At 33.7% G+C, this 22,335-nt stretch overlaps 1 protein-coding gene across 1 annotated transcript; it reads right to left on the bottom strand.

The window, feature by feature from the left end:
• Nucleotides 1-1,486: 1,486 nt before the first annotated feature.
• LOC106137138 (protein windbeutel-like) lies at nt 1,487-2,354 on the bottom strand. The gene has a single exon (XM_013337906.2). The coding sequence runs from the start codon at nt 2,337-2,339 to the stop codon at nt 1,581-1,583; it is 759 nt and encodes a 252-aa protein (XP_013193360.1). The 5' UTR covers nt 2,340-2,354; the 3' UTR covers nt 1,487-1,580.
• Nucleotides 2,355-22,335: the final 19,981 nt, after the last annotated feature.

Genomic DNA, 22,335 nt, shown 5'->3' with positions numbered 1-22,335 from the left:
AAAGCGGCTTTCAGCAGACCGCATACCGCTCCCGCCGGGAACGAGACGTGATGGGGTGCGGACACCATCGCCGCCATCTAGGTGCTCTTTCAAAAGATTTGCATCCATGCGATTCCCACGAGACGCTAGGGAAAAATTTTGTCCGCCCCAGCAGAGCCCCGCATGCCAGGGTAAGGCTAGCCATTACCTGGGGGTCGCCCAACCCCATGGCGGAAGTGGCACGCTCGAGACTAGGCTCGCCCCTAGCCATGCATCCATCGGCGCGGCAGACCTTAGATTGGCAGCTTTATATACGTGTTACGTGTACGTGCAGATTATTTATATACGTGTTATCAAACAATGCATACAGACGATTTTTGTAAAAGCGCTCTTTTAATTTTATAAAAAATCGTGACCAAAGCTTTTCTTAACCAAACAGATTAAGTGTTCATTAAAACATCTCAACATATTTTTCTTAAAATTTACAGCAATTTATTTTTATAAAAATTAGAACAAAAATATTTCGATAACTGTAGGTATGTTTTAATGTTGTATTCTTTTCTGTTTCACCTTTTGATTGTAAGTACTAAATTTGTAACTGGATGGAAAAGTTCGATAATTGTTTTAATTTTAACTCTACGATTGATGATATATTTATATATATATATATTATGTATGTTTCGATAACAAAAGTAAAAAAATGTAACAAATGAAAATTTTGAACCCGGTTAAGACATCCTTTTAAAGGTTTGGTAGCTGAATGTAAAATAAGAAGTATTTTGTTGAAATAGTGTTACAATCAAGTTATAACAGCCAATGCCACATATTATTAATTTAATTACCAAGAAAACTATAATTTACCTTGTAACGACACAATTTTACTATGTGTTTCAAGAGAAAACTAAAAAAAAAAAAAAAAAAAAAAAAAAAAAAAAAAAAAAAAAAAAAAAAAAAAAAAAAAACTTTTTTGTATTTAAATTTCTTTAAATTATTCATAAATTATACAATTCTCTAGTAACACATAGTGTGATCCATTAGCCACTTCGAATTTTAAAGTATCTCAGTGGATATCTCCGTCTTAATATCTTTTTATTATACAAATGTTTATAGTGAACGAATTTCAGAGCTCTTAATGGTTTAAAACCTGAACAGGGAAACTCATGGAAGGTAAAATTGTATTTCTATGATAAAAACTAAGTACAGAAAACACCTACAGTCCGCTTTCACCGAATTGTTAAATTAATACAGAAGATAATCATAAATTATTATTGGAGAAATAAAGTTAAATATTTACTTCATTTATAACACTCACGCATTTTATATTTATTTAAGCCTGTCCTATTACATTTATATCACAAAATAGTTTGATGAATCCTTTAAAACCCAAATATATTTTATAATTTGTATAAGTACCTATAATAAATTAACTCTATCATTTTGGACAGGAAAATTTGCCTAGCTGTAATAAAATACGCTAAAAATGTATTGCACAATTTATGTAGGTACATTATGCAATAGATTTTTCAAACATAATATTTTGTGCCACACTTCAAACCACACTAATAAAACCTAAAAATTGCACTTAAATGTCCCTAAAATAATCACAGTTCATCTTTGGCTGCACTAATGTGTGCCAACTGGAATGCTTGCAAGATATTGGTTCTAATTCCTAGCTCTTTCTTCTTCTCCTCAGATACTTTCCCACTGAGTATCTTCTTTACTCTTTCGCTTTCACTTTTAATGAAGTCATCCCCTTTTTCTAGAATCTTGCTCATTATAGTCTTATAGACTTTTCCGGAGGCAGCTTCTTTGTCTGATAATTTTTTGACATCTTCCTCCAGTTCTTTTAGTATTTTCTTTCTATTTTCATTATCACTGGCCTTTATAAATTTGACAGCAAGTTTGTCCAAGCTCTTTACACACCCTGGAAGGCTTAAATATAGGCCAGTGTTTTTACGAATAAACTTTCGAATTTCGTCACTAGTAAAACCGTTGGAATCGTCAAAGGTTAGCGGCTCATCCTTGTCTTTTAGAAATAGTTTCACGACGGGGAAGTTGTCTTTCGACGCCCCATATTTGAGCGCTAATTTCTCATTTTCTTTTTCCCCATAATCTTTTACACCAACTTCAGCTATCAAAAGTTCGTCCACATCTTTCGCGTCCTTTGCAAGTGCCACGAAAGCGTCGTGTTTGTCGCCATATGGAAATGCGACGTCGAATTTCACAAGAGAAGCATCGAATTTACTTGTTATTTTTTCAAACGAAAGCTCATCCAATTCCACTGATCCAGAACTTGAAGTGGAAGCGCTATAACTGTAAGGAGCTGTTATGAAGAGACACAGGAGCAAAAGCCGGTGCATGGTCGGCTGTCGGTTTAAAGGAACAAAATAAATAAACGGGTAAATGTGCTAAGATATGTGATGTTTTCCAAGTAGCTTAACTATTTATTACACTTTCACCGGTAAAGTTACCACTATAAATTACAAATAAATATATATATTATACTACGCACATTACGTCTATATTCAAGGTCGAGGTCAACTGAGCCAATAGTTTAGAAAAAAATAATTGTTCAGCTTATGATGGAATTGAGATTCAGATCATCATAGATATAAACATAATAACTTCTACATTGCTTGCGGGGTAGATAGAGCCAACAGTCCTGAAGCAAATGAAAGGTCACGTTAAGCTGTATGGCTTACTGATTGTATTGAGATTCAAATAGTGACAGGTTGCTAGCCCACCGCTTACAAGAAGAATCCCAAGCTCCCTCCCTCCCTTCATGAAGCTCTGAGGTCATAATAAATGCATGTAACGTAATGAAATGTGATATTTATCACAGCAGTTTTTTTTCCAATTTTGAAATAATTTCTATTCGGCCAGTATTTTAAAGGTCGCTTTTTTTCGCGCCATCACTTTTAAACCTCTTTTCAACACTATCTAATATTGACTGCCTTCCATTCAGCCAGTAATTGTAGCCAGTCAAATACATTGATTGGACCGACGAAATTGCTAACCTATACACTAAATAAAAGTGCTTTATAGAAATCTATTTTCGCGACTATACAAAAGATACTTCAAAGATAGGACAATGACATGTTAAGAGCTTTTGTAAGATTATGATTACGTACTAAATTGCGGTACAAGAAAAGGTAATTTTCCGCTCTTTACAAGTAGTTGGAAAGTCGTATTGTGTTCAATGCGCAGTGGTAAAGTGCTTGCCTCTAAATAAAAAGGTAGCAAGTTCGATTCCCGATCAGGTTATAATGAAAAATGATTTTTTATGAATCAAGTATTTATAATTAAATAGGTACATCATAAAGTTAGTAGATAGCTACTTTGCGCCTAGCGCAATGTGATTGTTATGAATCCATTTTATCTATCTGTGCTTAATGGCTTGGTCGTAAAGTTAACATAATAAAAGTATTTCTTATTTTCTGAAGCCTACTAAAGGCGACTAAGGGATAGGCTTATAAACTTAGGATTCCTCTTTTAGGCGATGGGCTAGCAACCTGTCACTATTTGAATCTCGGTTCTATCATTAAGCCAAATAGCTGAACGTGGCCATTCAGTCTTTTCAAGACTGTTGGCTCTGTCTACCCCGCAAGGGATATAGACGTGATCATATGTATGTATGTATGTATGTATTTTCTGAATAAGTTTTTACAAAAAGCAGTTGGAGCTATGTCTAAACTTATTTGAAACTAATCTCAATTAGACTGAACTCGTAATAAATTGGTCTCTAAGGAAATTCTATTTCTAGGAAATATTCCAGACAGGTTTATTGATATTTTTATATACTCCACAAACATGTTTATATATTTAGAAGACAGCTTTGTAACTAAATGACGTTGACCGATTTGAGTTTTGCAAATCTTCGTAAGTTCTTCGTCTTTTGGGAATTTTGAATAAATAATAGAAAAGAAACGGTTTTCTTACCTTCTTTTGTTATGAAAGAACATAATACGTGTTTATACACCTATACTTACACAAGTTATGTGAAAGAAATCCATCAAATATATACCTTTTTACTAAAAAGTGTACTGGTCCTATCTACCCAGTAAGAAACAAAGACTGATGCTTACAACCCAAGGAGCCTTAACCCTCACATGTCAAAAGCGAATAAAATTAACAGAAAATTGCAATTTAACACCGTCAGAATGTCGTGCTGGTGCCGGTTAACACGAGACCGGCGTTTTAAAACTAATTATTTTTATTTAATTTATTTATTGCGCACGCGAATCGAACCCGGCTCTCACGGCGCAGCGGCCGAACCCGTTCCGGACAATAAGGGCAAAAATTGGCAAGTTATGTGTAAGTACAGTCGGGCACGTCATGCTGTTGAAGATATACACGCGCGTGAGTGCGTGTGATGCCTTTGTTTTGTTAGCCCGAAAAAAAGAATAATATTATAAGTTTTACCAATAAACTGATTATGAAAAAAATTAAAAGGCTTGAAATGCCCTATCTTTAATTCATGAGAAGAACAATGTTTAAATAATGAGAATTTAAAATAAAGGAGTTGTATATTTATAAAGAAAGATTGTAAAAATATATTTTTGAAGGTTTGATTAATTGCGAGTACCTACGTTGAATTTCAATTAATAACACACGGTGAATATTCGGAATAGATAGAAATTTAATAACAGTTATCTGACCAGATCGTACTATATTTTATTTTATTTATGCGTCGTGAGTAAACTTGGAATTCTTCTTTCTCTTATTTAAATCTCACATTAAGCCCAGAAACCAATAGCCATGAACCAATTCTAACATTAAACCCAAGAGCTGCTATCAGTCATTCAAGACTGTTGCCTCTGTATTATCCGCAAATGATATAGACGTGATCATATGTATGTATATATGTGTCGTGAGGTGACGTGTAGTTTCAATTACTAAACTCGATTATCCATAATATACTTCAGTAATCTGTGGAATCCTAATAGCGATACCCGATTGCGCCACCTTGGCTAGTTTAGGCTATTAGTTTCCTAGCTTTATCACCCACGAAGCACGAGAAGTGGAGGCGTGAAGTAATTGGATAATTTCTGCTGTAAACCAGCCACAACACTCAACCTGCCGTTACCGGCGGCCGATCACACTGCGTCAAATAGTTTTGCATAACCTAGAGTAGGTACTTACTAATCTTTGAACACAACAAATGTGCCGTGTGGTTCCCGGCACCAATACAAAAAAGGAATAGGATCACTCCATCTCTTTCCTATGGATGCCGCAAAAGGCGACTAAGGGATAGGCTTATAAACTTGTGATTTTTTTTAGGCGATGACCTGTCACTATTTGGATCTCAATTCTATCATTAAGTCAAATAGCTGAACGTGGCCGATCAGTCTTTTTAAGACTGTTTGCTCGGTCTACCCCACAAGGGATATAGACGTGACCATATGTATGTACACAATAAAAATTTGAATGATAACCGATGCGTGAGAGTGAGGTGTGAGTTGAGGGTAATATCGTGAGATAACCTGTATCTAAATACAGGTCACTGGATATGTAACTACTTCCTGATATGGGTGAGGTTCCCTTGCAAAGGTAAAGGATGATGGAAGTCGCTTCATGTAATAACCATATATCAAAAGGAATAAAATAATTCTATAAATGCAAATTTTATAACACTTTTCATGGCTCGCCTGGATTTTTATTGCTAATTTTATCAAGTCTTATAAGGGTAATGTGTGTATAAATTGAAAACGGAATGTCCACCACATTCCGTTTTCAATCTAATGGGCACTCGACAGCTCACATTATATATAGGATTAAGGCAAGCAAAGCCGGGTGCGGCTGCCATGAGGTGGGTGTGCCGGCTATTGAATATACTTTATACTGCCTTACTTGACTTTGTAATAATCATCAATATCATTTTTGAATAGAATTAGACGGACCCCGAAACACTTCTGTATAGGGTGCAACTGGGAACATCCAGAGATGAGAGAGAGAGAGAGTGATCCTTTTTGCATAGAACTAGAGACTACGGAATTTCTTTCGCTGAAATTGAGTCTCAATATCCACTCAGTATGTTTGGATATACCAAATATACTAACTGAAACTAATACTCGTATTATAAATGCGAGAGTAAGTTTATTCGTTTGTTGTCTCTTTACGCGTTATTTACTTAACCGTATGTAGCTTTCGTATATATAATCTGGAGAACGACATAGGGTACCTACTATCTATCCTGGAAAAACTATAGTTTCCGTGGTTTTGCGGTAAACCTGTATTAATTTATAGATGGCGCAAAATTCGTCTATTTTTTTGGCGATGGCGCTAAATTCACTCGATGAATGATGATAAGTAAATAATATGCATCTTGCTATAAAAAGCACGGATCGTGGTAAGTGAAACAATATAATCTCTGCCTACTCCTCCACGAAAGAGGCGTGATTTTATACTATATGTATAAAGGTATTAATATTATTAACATCAATTTAAACCCGACTGTACTTCGTTATGAATAAACATGTCATATTAACAATGCTCTGTCTTAAAAGCCACAACTTCTTACGTGTCCCGTATTAAAGATACGTTGCATTCCGATCTCGATAAACCTCTGTTATCGATTGTATCGATTATTTTTAGCGATGGCAAGATCGATTTGTGATGGTAATCGATCGTCGGTCTGTATGTGTGGCATTGTGCGTCTGGCTGTCTAAGTTGAAACATCGAGATTTTTTTTGTTCGAAACTCTTTAAATCGAATAAACCTATATTTGAGAAATATTCCTAAGAATCTCTCTACTCATAAGTTTATATATGTATTGGAAATTTGAATGTGTACTTGCTCAATGCAGTTAAAAGGTTTCACATGTAACATTGAAAAACCCATATTATTATATATATAATTTTTTGCGTTTCAACCCGTTTAAGAATAACCTTCTACAGTATGCTCCGATTCATGATCTACAACCAAAATTTTAAAGAAATCATTAAATGGTTCAGCCGTAATATCTTTGCAGAATTTAAATTAACAATATTCTGATAGGCATCTATTGAATTCTAAACTATTCTTTCCGTCAATGCGTACATATTGTGAAGTCTATCACAGTACTAAAGTAATTTATTTCATGTATGAATTATACCGGAGCAAGAAATTGCGCGCGCGCAATCTGCGGATGTGTGACGAATCGGGCTCGTGTAGGCTTCCTACTGCAAAGTTGTCCAGTGGAGGGGTTAAGCAACAGAACTTTTGTAGATACGGCATTTATAATTTAATTTTATTTGAAATTTTGATGATATTTTTTACTAAGAATACTAAATATATATTATGTTCGCTCCTTAACTTACGGCGTTTAAAATAGTCAGAAAATTATTTTACTTAATTTTAAGATTAATTAACGGTATTTAGATCGTAATAAGTTTTTGTTTTACTTTTGCTTTTCTAGTTAATTGTAATAATTTATCAACGTTTATCAATGTCACATCCATACTAAACTTCTTCACTCCATGACATCGCATTACCAATCGGCTACGCGCGACGCCGGCCGCCGCGCCGTCAACCTTATAATAACACCGTAATATAATTACACGTGCCGCCTCTAAAATGGAATTAGATTTTCTTCGCACATCTATGCGTTTTTTTGCAAATGTTTTTTCTTTTTCAAAAAACTTATTTCATGATGCTTTTGTATGACTTTACTATCTTATTAACTGTTATTAATTATCTATATATATAAAACTCTTCCGTTACTGAGTGACTGACTGACAGACAACGCACAGTCGAAACTACTGGTCGTAGACAGCTGAAATTTGGAATGTAGGTTCCTTGGGATATGTAGGAGAGCACTAAGAAAGGATTTTTGGAAATTCAACCCCCAAGGGGTGGAAAAGGGGTAAAAACGTTTCTATGAAAAATCTTATTCCTTGGGTTTATAAACTTGAAACTTGGCATGAACACGTACATAGGCAAGTAAATATGTTTGACATTATAAGTTTTTTCAAACTACCCTCCAATCGTGATTTAGGGGGTGCGATTGGGTGACTGATTTATTAACGCACAGCCGAAACCGCTCGGTATAGGAGTCTGAGATTTTGAACAGAGGTTCCTTTAGTAACATAAGTGAGCACTAAGAAGGGATTTTTGAAATGTCAACCCCCAAGGGGGGGAAACGGGATATACTGAGCCGGGGCTGCGGGAAAGTTCTAACGAGATACCGTGGCCCCGGAACGCAAAGGGCAACTGAAGGAACGAGGTGGGTTTTAGTCAGTAAAAGTCTGACACTCCCTTCCGTTCCACCCAGAGCGGGAGAGGTCATTTGATGATTTCCCATCCTTAAAAAAAAAGATTTTGTATGACAACTTTCAGTCGTCTCTTTAACATACATAATAACATACATAATTATGTACATACATGCATAATATTAATAACATCACGCCTTTAAATCTCTATTTTGTGTTAACACTACCCATACAAACAGCTAAAAGGAAACAAGTGAAGAGACGAAATTTGTCCGCATCCATTTTCACCTAAATTCTTAACGTTAATGAGATTTACTTTTTATTATCAGGTCAACCTAATAGCCTCACATGTACGTATAACTTCGTAAGAATTTTCTTTCAACTCCTAACCGTTGAGGAGTTGTACCTTCCATCATCAGCTCATTCACATGGGATGATGACTATCAGACTTGTTTCTCTCATGGACAACTGTATGTTGCTTGCTCGCGTGTCAGCTCTCCCTCTAACCTGTTCATACTGGTAAATAATAAAAAAACTAAAAATATTGTTTACAAGGAAATCCTGTAAGGCCTCTTCGTCCTATAAATCCTGTTTTTTTTTTCTTTTGAGACGATGATTTTGTCTCGCTTTACTTTTTCTATATAGATTTGTATGTATACTAATATTATAAAGAGGAACAATCTATTTTTTTATATGTTTGTTTGTTTACACATGTAATCGATAAACTCCGAAACTACTGAATCGATTTCAAACATTCACCATTAGAAAGCTACATCATCCCTGAGTAACACAGGCTATATTTAATTCCAGTTGTAACAAGATTTCAGCCTGTGGAAGAAAAAGCCCTGTCGAGATCATTAAAAAACGCTATATATAACCGAATTACACGTGGGCGAAGCCGCGGGCGGAAAGCTAGTTTTAGTATAAAATTCATCGACTGTTTAATGCAATTATATTGTTGTAAAATATTTTTTAAAAGAATTACTATTAATTGCCTGACTACTTGGTCAAAGCCTTTCAACGTTCTCGTTTGCACTATTCATATCGATTCACAGCATTCCTTCTGTCTATTTTTCATATTACTTTTTTCTATGTAAAATTTACGAGATAGAATGACACAAGTATGGCGTATATATTAAAGCTATTCCATGTTAAAAGTATCAAATAGACTACTACTAACTACCTATTTTTATAACCAATTAAAAATACTTTAAAGCTAATCTAATCTTAGAATAAAGCATAATTTATTCAAGCATATAAAAGTCAAGTGGTTCTGAAAGTTTAACCGGTCCATTTCTTTTAACGGAACCCCGAAAAAGCCAAAGTTTTAACGCCAATTTATTCGGCATGCCTTAATTAGGGCTTTAGGACAGAAGTTCGGTGCTTGACCGGAGCTCTTGGTTCGTCGACATCATTTTTACTGACTCTAAACTCTTTATTTTGAAAGTATTGTAAAGCGTGTGTTTCAACTAATAATATAATAAATGTATAATCTAATCTGTTAATAATCTCAATTCTCTCATAGAGCCAAACAGCTGAACGTTTCAGTCTTTTCAATATTGTTGGCTCTGTCTACTCCGCAAGGGATATATATGTGATTATATGTATGTATGTATATTGTAATATTATAAATGCGAAAGTGAGTTTCTATATTTATTTTTCATAACCTGATTACATTTTATTTTCTCAAAATGTTATCTTAAATGATTTTTATTGTATCGCATAAGTTACATATTTAAAAATATTCAGACAAAGATATACTAACTCTTGTGTTTCTTTACACTCATATATATATACAAGGTATGTGACCAAAACACTACAATAAACATTACTAACGTGTGTGTAAATGCTATTGGTGAAATCATCAATATAAACGTGTATGCAAGAGCGGTTGCTTGAAATAACTATGTTTCAATATCTCGGTATGACTTTAAGAAAAATTATGGCGAGTTTCGAAACTAAGCCACTAAATAAAACTTCAACCAATTGAAACATTCTACCAGATGACATCTGACTGATTGACTAACTGGAAAGATCGATCAAATCCACATCAGGGCCGGTTAATATAAATTTCTGATCAGTCGTTTGATAGCAAAAACTTCATCCATAGTGAGTGACGTCTAAGGGAATGTCGCTTTAATGAATCTTGCATATTTCTCTTCTTGCTCACACATCAGGCTGTCTGTAGTTAGGTTTTAGTGCGCAAAGTTCTTTCATATGGTATTTTAAATATTTGCTTTATAAATAGAAATAAATGTATTTTACAAAATAAATGGGTATCGTTTAGGCGTTTTTATAAAATAGATAATGAACAAAATTTATCTATATAATCCAAATATGTCTTGATCAAATCCGGGACGGCCTAGCGAAAAGTCAGGTCGAGAGTTCCCAAAACAGACTTGATAAAGCGGAAGTCGTGATATGTGGGAATATGTAGTCTCTACCTACTACTCCGAAAATTTTATGTCTCATCTTCACTTTGTTATGTTATCGCATTTACATAAAAGCAAAATTAACCATAAATAAAAAAAACATTCTACAAAAGTTAACCACAACGTACATCAACAAACAAAAGTAATTCTCAAATTAATCCGGGCCGATATTTATAAAGCTTCGTATAAAACAGTAGTAAGTTAACAAAATATCAATTGGGCGGTGTTGTCGTTTTTTATATTCAGCACTGTTGAACACTGGACTTGCGTGAGTCCAGCCCTTATGCGCCGCTGGCACGCGACGGTACAACCGCCAACAAAATTATTCGCGTAATTTCTACCATTTCACTAACTAATACGCGCCGTTACGCACAGTTTTGTACAAATTTTTGGGGTTGAATTATTTTACGCACGAATCCGCGATGATAATTTAGGCTCATTTTTTTGTGATAAAAGAAGACAGGAGAACGCGACACGTATCTTGTTTTTTGCTATTTTTATTAGGAATGTGAAAAAAAAATCGATTATGGAAAAAATCGATTAAAAATCGATTTTTTTAAAGTAAAAATCGATTTTTATACTTGATTTTTTTTTAATTAATAATCGATTAAAAATCGATTTTTATAATCATCCAATAAATGCACTCCGAAATTATGTTTTTGTCTTCTGGCTTTGAGCCTGGAACGCGAACTGCCAAAGAATACTATCATAGCTCCATAATATTACATTAACGCCATCTGTGCATTCTTTCTGTGCTCTTAAAACAGTTTAGATGATTAATTTAATCAAACATTCTCTAGATGGAATTAGTCGATGAACAGTATTTTACCGACATTCGGTTGATATTTTATTCATTATTCGTTGCTGAAACTTCATTTTTCAAACTTGATTGTTAAAAACTTAAATTTGTGTTGATTATACAGGGTGACATTTAAAACAACTGCATCCTTTTAAACATACACTATACCCATGCTTCTGAGCCGTTTGAGCCTATTTTTATTTAAAGTAAACGTCATCATTTTCACATTTAAAAAAACCCTCAAAAACTACGTCACACGCTTTATTAAGACCAATACTACAAAAATAATTTAAAACTAAACATGTAAATAAATGTCTGAAAAATAAATTATTTTTCTAGTATCAAAATCAAGTAAAGTACAGAGTTGTCGAGATCGCTCAGCTGAATGCATTGTGTCGTTGACCTCTGAATCTTACGCGTCGCTTTTCCGCCGGCCGGGGTGATATTACGATCGTGGATTTTGATACTTTTATTTTTTTTCGTACTTTCTGAAATATGAATCGATATTTTTTTCTTTTTACGTTTTTAAATATCCTTTAGATGAGTACACTTAACAGTTAAATTTATGCAGTTGAATTAAATGTCACCCCGTATAAGAACTTACTGATTCTGTTGTTCATTTTTAATGAATAAATCTATTGATATAATGTATATGGCGTTTATTTTGACATAAATTGAAAAATTTGGAAAAAATCTATCAATATAATAAAATCGATTATTTTCTTAAGAAAAATCGATTATTTGTTAATCGATTTTTCATACTTAAAAAATAAATCGATTATATAAAAATCGATTTTTTATCAGCAATGTCACATCCCTAATTTTTATACTAGTTTGGCTTTTAATCCTTAAGTAGACTTTATAATCCCAATATTAAGGAACCTCAATGATACTTTTATGACATTTTAAGTCACAAAATGTTGTGGGCGTTATTAGTTTGAATACATAATTAGATATTGGACTTTGAATATAGACATTTCTCACAGAATTTGCACAATAAACTCTAGAAATTGATATTATCTTTATTTACGACTGCAATATGATTGCAATACTTGAGTATTTGTCATTAGATTAAAGTGATTGTATCCAACTGAACGTTCCTGTTTGGCTACTTAATTTTATGAATATGAAATATTTGATTATAAGTGGCTAATAAATTATGTTTAAAATAAGCGATAAAGGAAAACTCATTAGGGACTAGGTATTCATAAACCAAGTATAAGTCCATTAAGTTTACTTCACTTGATAGCAAATTTCCATTTAAAAATAAATAAATCCATTCAGTAATGTTGTTTAAACCAGCATTTTTAAACCTTACTTTATTTTTTATCCATTGAAACTATAAATAAATCTAAAGTATAATGTGGCATTCAAGCAACCAAATATTGATGCACTTTTTTAATCGAAAATCTCTTTTTATCTTCTTTCTTTTTAATCCTTTTATTACATATTTTTAAGTACTTCTGGCCATGACTGTACTTAAACCCTTTATATTTTAAAACCAGCGTTTCGAATGATCGAGCGTTCGGAATCGGTGTACTACGTCCCAGGTTCCGATCCGAACGTCGCAATTTGTTACCCGCTTTACAAATGTCATATCGCGACATGTGGTCACGTCATGTTGCTCGTTTTGTTCAATACATGCCTTTACTTGTGGTGCGAGAATTTCTTTATAAAGTCAGTTTAAATTAGATTTTTATTAAAAGAATTTGTAAATGATGATAATGGACGAGTTGCAAGATATCCTTTTAATAGATATAATTATTTTCTGAGTAAGAGTCGCTTCACGGAGAAACGATGCTTAATAGAGTGAAGTCAAGAAAATATATATTTTTTGAGTGATAAAATATAATATTTTTATCTACTACACAAAAAATACATTTCCTCCACGCCGCATCTTGTCTCGATGGGAAATAACCCGATGCTCTTACGAGTAAACCCAATATGAGTCAGGGTCTAACAATACGTTGTATAGCTTCGATTGTCCAGGGAAGAGGGGCAGGTAAAATAGCGTAGGGCTGTTCTGAAGGTTACCGCCCTACAAGATACGGAAGAGAAGTAGGCCATAGTTAAGAAAGACTACATAACATAGGTCATTAAATCAGTGGTATTTTTAAAAAGAAAGCATAATTTTCTCTACCTAAAATGGTTACTTTTACTGCAATTTGACATGCACTTTATTATGATCTGATAAAACATAACTGTCCTTACATAAAATTAATAATAAAATAACTTACTAGAATTAAACATGAAATTAACTACATTATATAATATGTATAGACCTATTATGTCCTTACAAAAGAATATATAAATAAATATATAAAAGCACGAACAGATACCCGTACAAAAAACATATTTTTGCTATAAGATTTATCTTATTATCTTGCATTCAGGACCACATTAAAATTATACAACTATACCGTATCACGATTCGGCTTTAATATAATTTCCATTATTGTTTCTGCTATGCAACGAAACAAAGAGATCAATACAGCCTTCTCCACATTGCACGCGATTTTGCAAGAATGTTGCAAGAGCTTCGAATAAAGATACGATTCAATTAAAGGATATGTTTTGTAGATAAATTATTCGTTCGCAAAAGTTAATGTTTCGTATAAATGCAAGAATTAATACACTCTCCTAGATGTAACATATATTTATCCCTTACGACAAATCAAAATCAAAGGGGAAGCTGGATGGCTGAATTATAGAAGTGAGATTCAGAGATGGTAACAGGTTGTTATATCATCGCCTATAAGAAATTTCATCGCATATAAATTCTACAGAAATATAATCACGCCTATTTCCCTTGCGGGGTAAACAGAGCCAAGAGTCTTGAAAAGACCGATGAGCCACGTTAAGCTGTTTGGCTAAATGATAGAATGGAAATTCAAATACTGACAGGTAGGTAGGTAGGCTAGCCCATCGCCTACGCGAAGAATCCCAAATCTATTAGCCTACCCCTGAATCGCCTTTTACGAGATCGATAGGATAGATACGAATCGGTCCCATTTTAAAGTGACGCAAATCACACGGCACATATTATATCTCATATCAATTCTTTTGGCGTTAAAAGTTGATAAAAATAGAAAAGATCTGTTTCCTCTGTTTATCTGGGTCCAGATAGATCAGCTGTGGCTTTAATTACAGCTATAAAACAATTGCGGCGCCTCCGGGGAGCCTTGCACTCATTAAGGCAAGATAATGGCGAAATGGCGGCGAAGAAATGGCGGGAAGAAAGATGTTTAGTGCTTGGAATGGGAAATTGACGGATTTTCTTTCCAATTTATTAGTATCAACATATACTCGTACTTACGAATGTAGGTAGCCATTGGGTCATTTTGTGCATTGGTTAGTAAATCGTAAAGTAATACATAATATAACGTTGTAGCTCAAATGCAAGTTATTTTTTTTTTCTTTGCTTTTAATAATGAAATTAAAATTTTATCTTGATTAGATTGTAAGGTCACGTTAAGCTGTAGGGATGGCTTAATGATAGAATTTAAAAAGTGATATGTTGCTGAACACATCGTCCAAAAGAAGACTCCCAAGTTTATTAGCCTTAATCTTAGTCGCCTTTTACGTCAACCATAGGTCCATAAGATTAAGAGTGGTTCTATTCTAAAGTACCTATGGCGCTTACCTTTGACTCTATTTGGATATATGACATTTCATTCGTTCATTCAATTAACACCTTACATTCACCAATATCCAACCTATAGTTATACGGATCTCATTGATCCCAATCTCGTGTTAACTGCAAACCATTAGGCTAACTTAATAGCGGAGTAGGCTAGAGCAGGCTACAATCAAATGACTACAATGACTACGATTACTGCCCCCCAGATAGGGCCTATTAACAGTGGATCGACCGCCTCACCCAATCTCTTTCTACATGAATGAAATACCCAATATTGGGTCACAAAATAAAAATGGTGAAGATAATTATCTGTTTAACAACTCGGCTTTTTTGTTGATTCAATAAAATTGATGTAGATTTGATTTAATTTCCTACATCTAACGCTGACATTTGACACCTCATTTATTTTGCGCCTTAACTCACACACAATTGTTTCTGTTTTGTCTAATGCCTTAAGGCATTCCAGCTTTTGTACTTATTCGTCGTATGGATTTAGTAAACAAGGCTGAGGGGGCCAAATAACCTTGGAATTCTTCTTAATTTGGATTTGAATTGGATCTCAACTCCATCAGTCAGTAATACAGATGAGCGTGGCCTTACAGCAATTTTAAGGCTGTTGGCTCTGTCTACCCTGCGAGAGATATGGTCGTGATTATTTAATGTATGTTTAGTTTGTAAGAATTTGATTTATGTAGAGAAATTATCTGAGATTCTGTATTTGCAAATAACATAATTTTCGACTTCTTTCTTTGAAATTTTCAAACTAATAGTTTAACCTATGTGGAACATTATCTATACCTTTAATATTCTGTAACTAATGTCAGGCCACTCTCGCCATTTATATCTTCCGGTAAATAGGTCTCAAGGTCAGACCCCGAATAACTTTACCGCAAAAAGTTAGCGGATTCATTGAAACTGCTGAAAGCTCTTCTTTAATTCATAAACCCTAATTGATTTATAGATTAAATTTGGTTTAGAGTTTGCCGTATAATTTTAGAAATACGTGGATTAATGGATGGAAATTTTTGAGTGTCGTTCTTTTTGTGTTGTGTTGCATACATTAAAACTCGCCTCTTTTACGCGGGGGTAGGCAGAGTCTACACTTTTTCACTTGCCACGATCCTTGCATACTCCTTTCATTTATTTATTTACATACATAAATACATATGGTCACGTTTATATCCCTTGCGGGGTAGACAGAGCCAACAGTCTTGAAAAGACTGAATGGATACGTTCAGCTATTAAGCTTAATATTTAAATAAATATTAAGCTTAATAGCGTAGTAAACGTAAATACGTTTACTTTATTGTACAAAAAACAGTCTATATGGTTCAATAGTTGACATTAATGCTAGTAGCATTATCTGACAGTCTAACCCTCTTCATGTTATTTCTTTAAATGATTGTCATTCTAACTTTTGTAATTAATTTTAAGTCCCGCCTTATATAAGTACACATCAGGCGTGGTCAAAGCCAAAATGCAATAAAGCGTACTTTAACATACATACATACATATGGTCACGTCTATATCCCTTGCAGGGTAGACAGAACCAACAGTCTTGAAAAGACTGAATGGCCACGTTCAGCTATTTGGCTTAATGATAGAATTGAGATTCAAATAGTGACAGGTTGCTAGCCCATCGCCTAAAAGAGGAATCCCAAGTTTATAAGCCTATCCCTTAGTCGCCTTTTACGACATCCATGGGAAAGAGATGGAGTGGTTCTATTCTTTTTGTAATGGTGCCGGGAACCACACGGCACATATAATATGTACTTAAACATAACTGCCATTATTGACACGTTAATAAAATTGAAGTGACAATAAAACATTAGTAATAGCCCAACAGTGTACGTGTACACTACAGGGCTAAGTAACTTGACCAATTATTGCCAGTCCCCCGCAGAGTGGCTTGTTCTTGACATTAAAAGAATTCTCTCCAAAGAATTATACGATTATCTGGAAGCGACTTGGAGGCGCCAACAAAAGTCACCGAATAACGATAGTGAGAAACTTTAGTTTGATATACCTAGTTTACATCCTAGTCTGCTTTTTAGAACAGAGCTCGTGTTTCGCCTTTTTGACCATGATTCTGGATTGTGTAAATCATGAAAATAGAACTTGTAAATATTGATAATAAAAAAAACAACACTATTAAGGAGTTTCTTATATGGAGGATGGCCATAATTAATTTTCCGGTGATAGATGTTGTTTGGCGGAAATGTATCACTCTGATCGATAATGTCAAAATAAAAGCTATGTTATGGCCTTTTTAAATGAAGTTTTCGACGAGAACAGGCGAGAACGATCACATATCCGTAAAACTACCTACTTTCCAACCTATGATATGAGGGTCAATGAACTCAGAACTAAATGTGAACTTAAAGCCCGCTATTTTGTAGATCAGAAAGCAAACGCAACTAAACTACTTGACTACTTCAGTCATATCTAGTAGTTAAATCTATATCGTTGTTGGTTCCAGACTGTGAAAGCCATTGTGGGAACATTTGACATCGTGATAGAAGTTAAATCTAAGTGTTCATTAAATACGAGGCGGGCAGTACCTATTTCACTTTCTATTAGTGATTTAGAACATCTTTTCTTATACTTAACTGTAATCAAGTATTCGTAAATAAAAGTATTAGCTAATTATTTTGAAATCCATGGTATAACATAAAATTTTCGAGAAACAATTTAAACTCGCACTTCTTAACCTCAGAAAACAATAATTGATGCTTTAAATTAAAACAACGGTTATTATTATAAAGATATCATATAACGTGATGGTATAAAATGCAATAACTCTCATTTAATTAATTGCCCACAAAAATTAACGACAGTCGGTCACCGGTTCATATCCACGGCTAAAAATAACGAAAGAACAGAAATATATATCAATATTACTTTGAATATACGAATGACTTGTATCAAATATTTATAGTTATCTACGAATACGAATAGTAAATAAGCAAAAGTCTTCTCTCCAAAGTGGTGGGGACGTAACCGGGACTAACGCCAGGAAGAAGAAGGTGAATAAGCAACGACTAAGGAAGGGTTTTAAGACTTTTCAAGTTAGCAAAGTCTTAATTGTCAGCATTCAATCACAAATAGAAAATGTGTCAGAGAATTTTGTATGATAGATCAATTTTTTTTAAGTGGCCGATATTCACGTCAACTAAAAACTGAATTTGAAATTCAGATTTATTTGTCAGCAAGGTATAATTTATATAACAGATCTTCATCGGATACGTTAGTTAGTTAGTTTCATATAGTATGTCAGCCGACATACTATATGAAACTAACTTATACCTACTTACTATCTCAATATGAATTTTGAAATTTGAAATGTTACTAGAATTGTGTAGATAAACCCAGTATTAAACAATTTACATATACTTATTATTATTAGGTGCTTGTTTAATATTATAATGTACTTATTTATTTATATTGTTAAATGCATAAGTTATTTTTATTTCTTGTATGATGTGTATTTGTATATTTTATTTGAATGAATAAATGTTTATTTTCATCCTGAATGTTATAAACTGAAATACAGTTACGAAATAAGACAGACAAACTAGGAATTGTTTATATATAGCCATAGTTGTATTATTTTCTCTCAGTTCAATCTCAATCCCATAATTTGATCTTGTCTTTGGCTCTGTCTACTACTGCTTAAATAAAATGCGTTTGCTTTATACTTTCCATATTTTATACCCCAGTATTTTGTGACCTCAGCATCCATCAAAAAATAAATTATAACCATAAAATAAGTGTCAATGCGGTCATTTTATTTTGCTCTTCGGATAAATTTAGTGTTGCCTGTAGCTAATTCTATGGGTGGGTAATGGGCGAAAGATCGCGCAACTAATCGGCCGACCGGTCCAATGAAGGCAGGTCGGTTCCAATTTTAACGAACGATTCGTTCCCCACATTTTATACAAGCACCTTTTGCTCCTAACTCTTTCTTTTGATTTGTTAAGTCGTCGAGTTCTTTAAAACACTATTATAAAATTAATTAGTGGGCAGTCGCTGACGAACTATGAAGACGAAGAAAGAGTTTGTCCTTTAGAAACGTACTATTTTCTTGCATACTAGGCAAGGCAATGAAGCAAAATCGTCTAATTAAAAATTAAAACTGAAATAGATGAAATCGACAACTTTTATTCAAGTTTGATTTCAAATTAGTCATTTTTAAACTTTGGGTCGAATCTAGTGGCTCATAGGGAAAGGCCACGCTGTACCAAAGAATTAGCAATAAGAATCATTTACGGCGAAAATGTACATAAATATGTCGACTTGCGAAAGGTTAGGAGGCGATATAAAGATTTCGAATCGATGTAGCTAATTTAATTCTCACAATTATTACTTGCTTAGTTATATTTATCCTCTCATTATTAGATATTGCAGGTAACTAAAAAATTAAGCGCTTACTACCTTGTAACCTTTTTTTAGCTTCGCTCCAGTGGGATTTGCCATGTTTTTACCTATATACAATTGGTCCACGTTACTTCTTAAGGTCTAGTCTAACACTAACCTTGTGCCGATATCATCAAAATCGGTTAATTCATTGAGTTAAATCGTAACAAACAAAATACAAGTCTTTGAATTATGTATAATTAAAAATATGGGTTAGGCAGTGGATTGGTTAGCATTACTACATATGTATTATTTCTTATAATACTTGTTCTCTCCTAATACTTACAATCGCCAGTTAGTTGTAGAATGTTGTACTCTAGTAACTTTGTATTTCAAGATTAAACTTTAAAGATAATAGGTACGATAAAATATCTCAAACCACCTTCAGACTTTACTCAATATGTGCCGACGCAAAACCATTGAAATCGAATAATTTAAATCGTAAATACTTAAGTATTTACATAGATGTATACAATGTAGAGTTTATTTTAAAGTCAAAAGTTTTCTTTGGCGTATAGTTGCACCTTATATAATTCTCAGTACGAAAATATAAGTAATGTGGCAATATAACAAATTTTATTTTGGTAACATAACGATTATAATCATACGGTCTCCTCTGGTAAATAAACGGCTAATATGAATCGCTTGCAGGGCAAAATTTTTGTACGAAACATACTTTGGAAAAGAACGTGAAACTATGATGTATGAAAATTCAACCAAGCAAAGCATGACATCTAGCAAAGAACACTAGAACTTTTCAACTTGTACTATGAATGTAATAGGATTAAGGAATAGTCATCACTAATTTCCAAGGCAGTTAAATTCGGTAAAAAAAAATTACAAAATATTAGACAAAATGTAAAGAATTATATTAAATTAAAAAATAATCTCTATGATGATTCAAAGAGGTACAGTAGATATAAGTTTTATATTGTAAAAAAATATTATGTAACTTATCAAGTCGGGTACATTATTTATTTTCAACTGTGACTCCTTCTAAGTAATTTAAATCTATGTTTCATCACATACAATCTGAGATAAACTCAAATACCTATCAGATTAGCACAACAAAGGTTTGCTCCGGCCTTGGTACTCCAAATGCCATGCCCGCTCCGTGGATTTCCTAAAATAGGGATTGCTGTAGTGTTGTGCATTGAAGTTGATTTTCCTAAATTGAATAGATATAATGGAATAGAAGTTTTTGTGAGAAATATGTGAAGGGAAAAGCATAGCTGACATTCTAGGTTATGCACGTAGCTCCGCCAGGGTTAAACTCGTTTTTTCCCTTCATGTAGGATATTATGATTCTCTCTTGTGCTCTTTGTATTTTTCAAGGAATTGTTGAAACAAAAGTATTCTTCTTTATTTATACCGTACTTAATACATCAACATTTACATGCCGTATGGGTTCATATAATCACGCCTCCTTCCTAGAGGTAGAGACTACCTACTACTTACCTTATATACATCTTTCTGCTGATACGATCCTTGCATTCTTCTTTTGTTTCATTGACATTTACTAATCTTCTAGGCAAGCTTTATAGTTATGTAGTCTGTTTAGGGTTTTCTTGACCTGACAAAGATGACTATCATCATCAAAGTCCTTTTTAGATTCTTACCTGTCGAGATAATCCTGCTGAGGTTCGCCTGTCACCACGATTGTAGATTAGGTAAAGGTTTATTCATGAATTGACTCCCGTCTGACCTCCGCAACCTTTTAAGGGAACACCCACATTGAAATTAGATTATTCTCTTTTCGACTTATTAGTGATCTTAATAAGTTCAGATCACATCCTGTATGTTTCCAATGTAACTTAAGCCTCGACCTATAATTATAATGTACTTTAAAGTTATCATAAACAATATTACTGAAACCATTCCAATTGATAGAATTGTGATAAAAACTTGGCATAATAAATAAGAGAACGTTCAACACTGCTACAAACTAAAATAAAGAGTGAGACAGATGTGTAATCTCTTCAGATGTTGGTGTTGAAAATATTATAAATCTTGTTTAGCTTTTCTATCGGTTCGGTAGTTATATTTTGTATCTTGATATATTGAATATATGTTTAAAAAAAGATTGAAATCCCAGTTTCAGGATTCAGATTTATGTTTATTTCTATCTTTTCGTTAATTTATAACAGAGATTTATCGGCCGAAGGTAAATTCATTTACTTACGATATTTATTACCAATTCTGTCCAAGTTTGTATGAAATATTTACGTCCATCATATTTATTAGAATTTAATTTAATACAACTAGGACTGACAGTCTTTATCCTAGATTAAAATACTTATTTATATCTGTATGCGACTAAAAGAAGCATGCTTCTCCAAAGTTGCATACTGCACACGAACACAGGTTCAAATTATGAATTATGTGTGTAGGTAACTACTTTTATTTTTAAAACATCGCATGAAAACCTACAGTAAGCCCGAGCTGGTTGAAATTCCTCATTTTCCCTTAAGATAATCATTAATTGCATACCTATATACAGATTATAAACACACATTCTTCCCTTGCTAATTGTAAAAGTATGTCAAAGAACTAGCGATTCTGTACCATCTACAATTCCATAAAAAGCTAAACATGGCCTCTTTATCAAACACCTCGTTACGCGTAACGTTATTTTATATTACATATGCATTCCGCATATTGCATGCATAATGTATGTCGCAATATAAATAATCAAAAACCGTCAAAGCACTCTGCTCTTGATTATTCCGTTTCCAATTCAAAATAATATAGAACTTAAACAGAATCAATCAAAGTTCGTCCTTCTGACTGACAATAACAAATAATGAGCAACAGCATTTGAATATCGCGTAACACTGCTTGTTAGTCGAGCGAAACCAGGCCGCGCCACTAGTCACGGTG

Source organism: Amyelois transitella, chromosome 25 (assembly GCF_032362555.1).
Source record: "Amyelois transitella isolate CPQ chromosome 25, ilAmyTran1.1, whole genome shotgun sequence".
NCBI lineage: Eukaryota > Metazoa > Arthropoda > Insecta > Lepidoptera > Pyralidae > Amyelois > Amyelois transitella.
Note: the sequence above shows the minus strand (reverse complement) of the source record. Positions and strands in the feature narration are given on the sequence as shown.

Bases quoted from the DNA above. Each gene is read 5' to 3' on its own strand.
- LOC106137138 (XM_013337906.2), bottom strand. From the start codon at position 2,339: ATGCACCGGCTTTTGCTCCTGTGTCTCTTCATAACAGCTCCTTACAGT.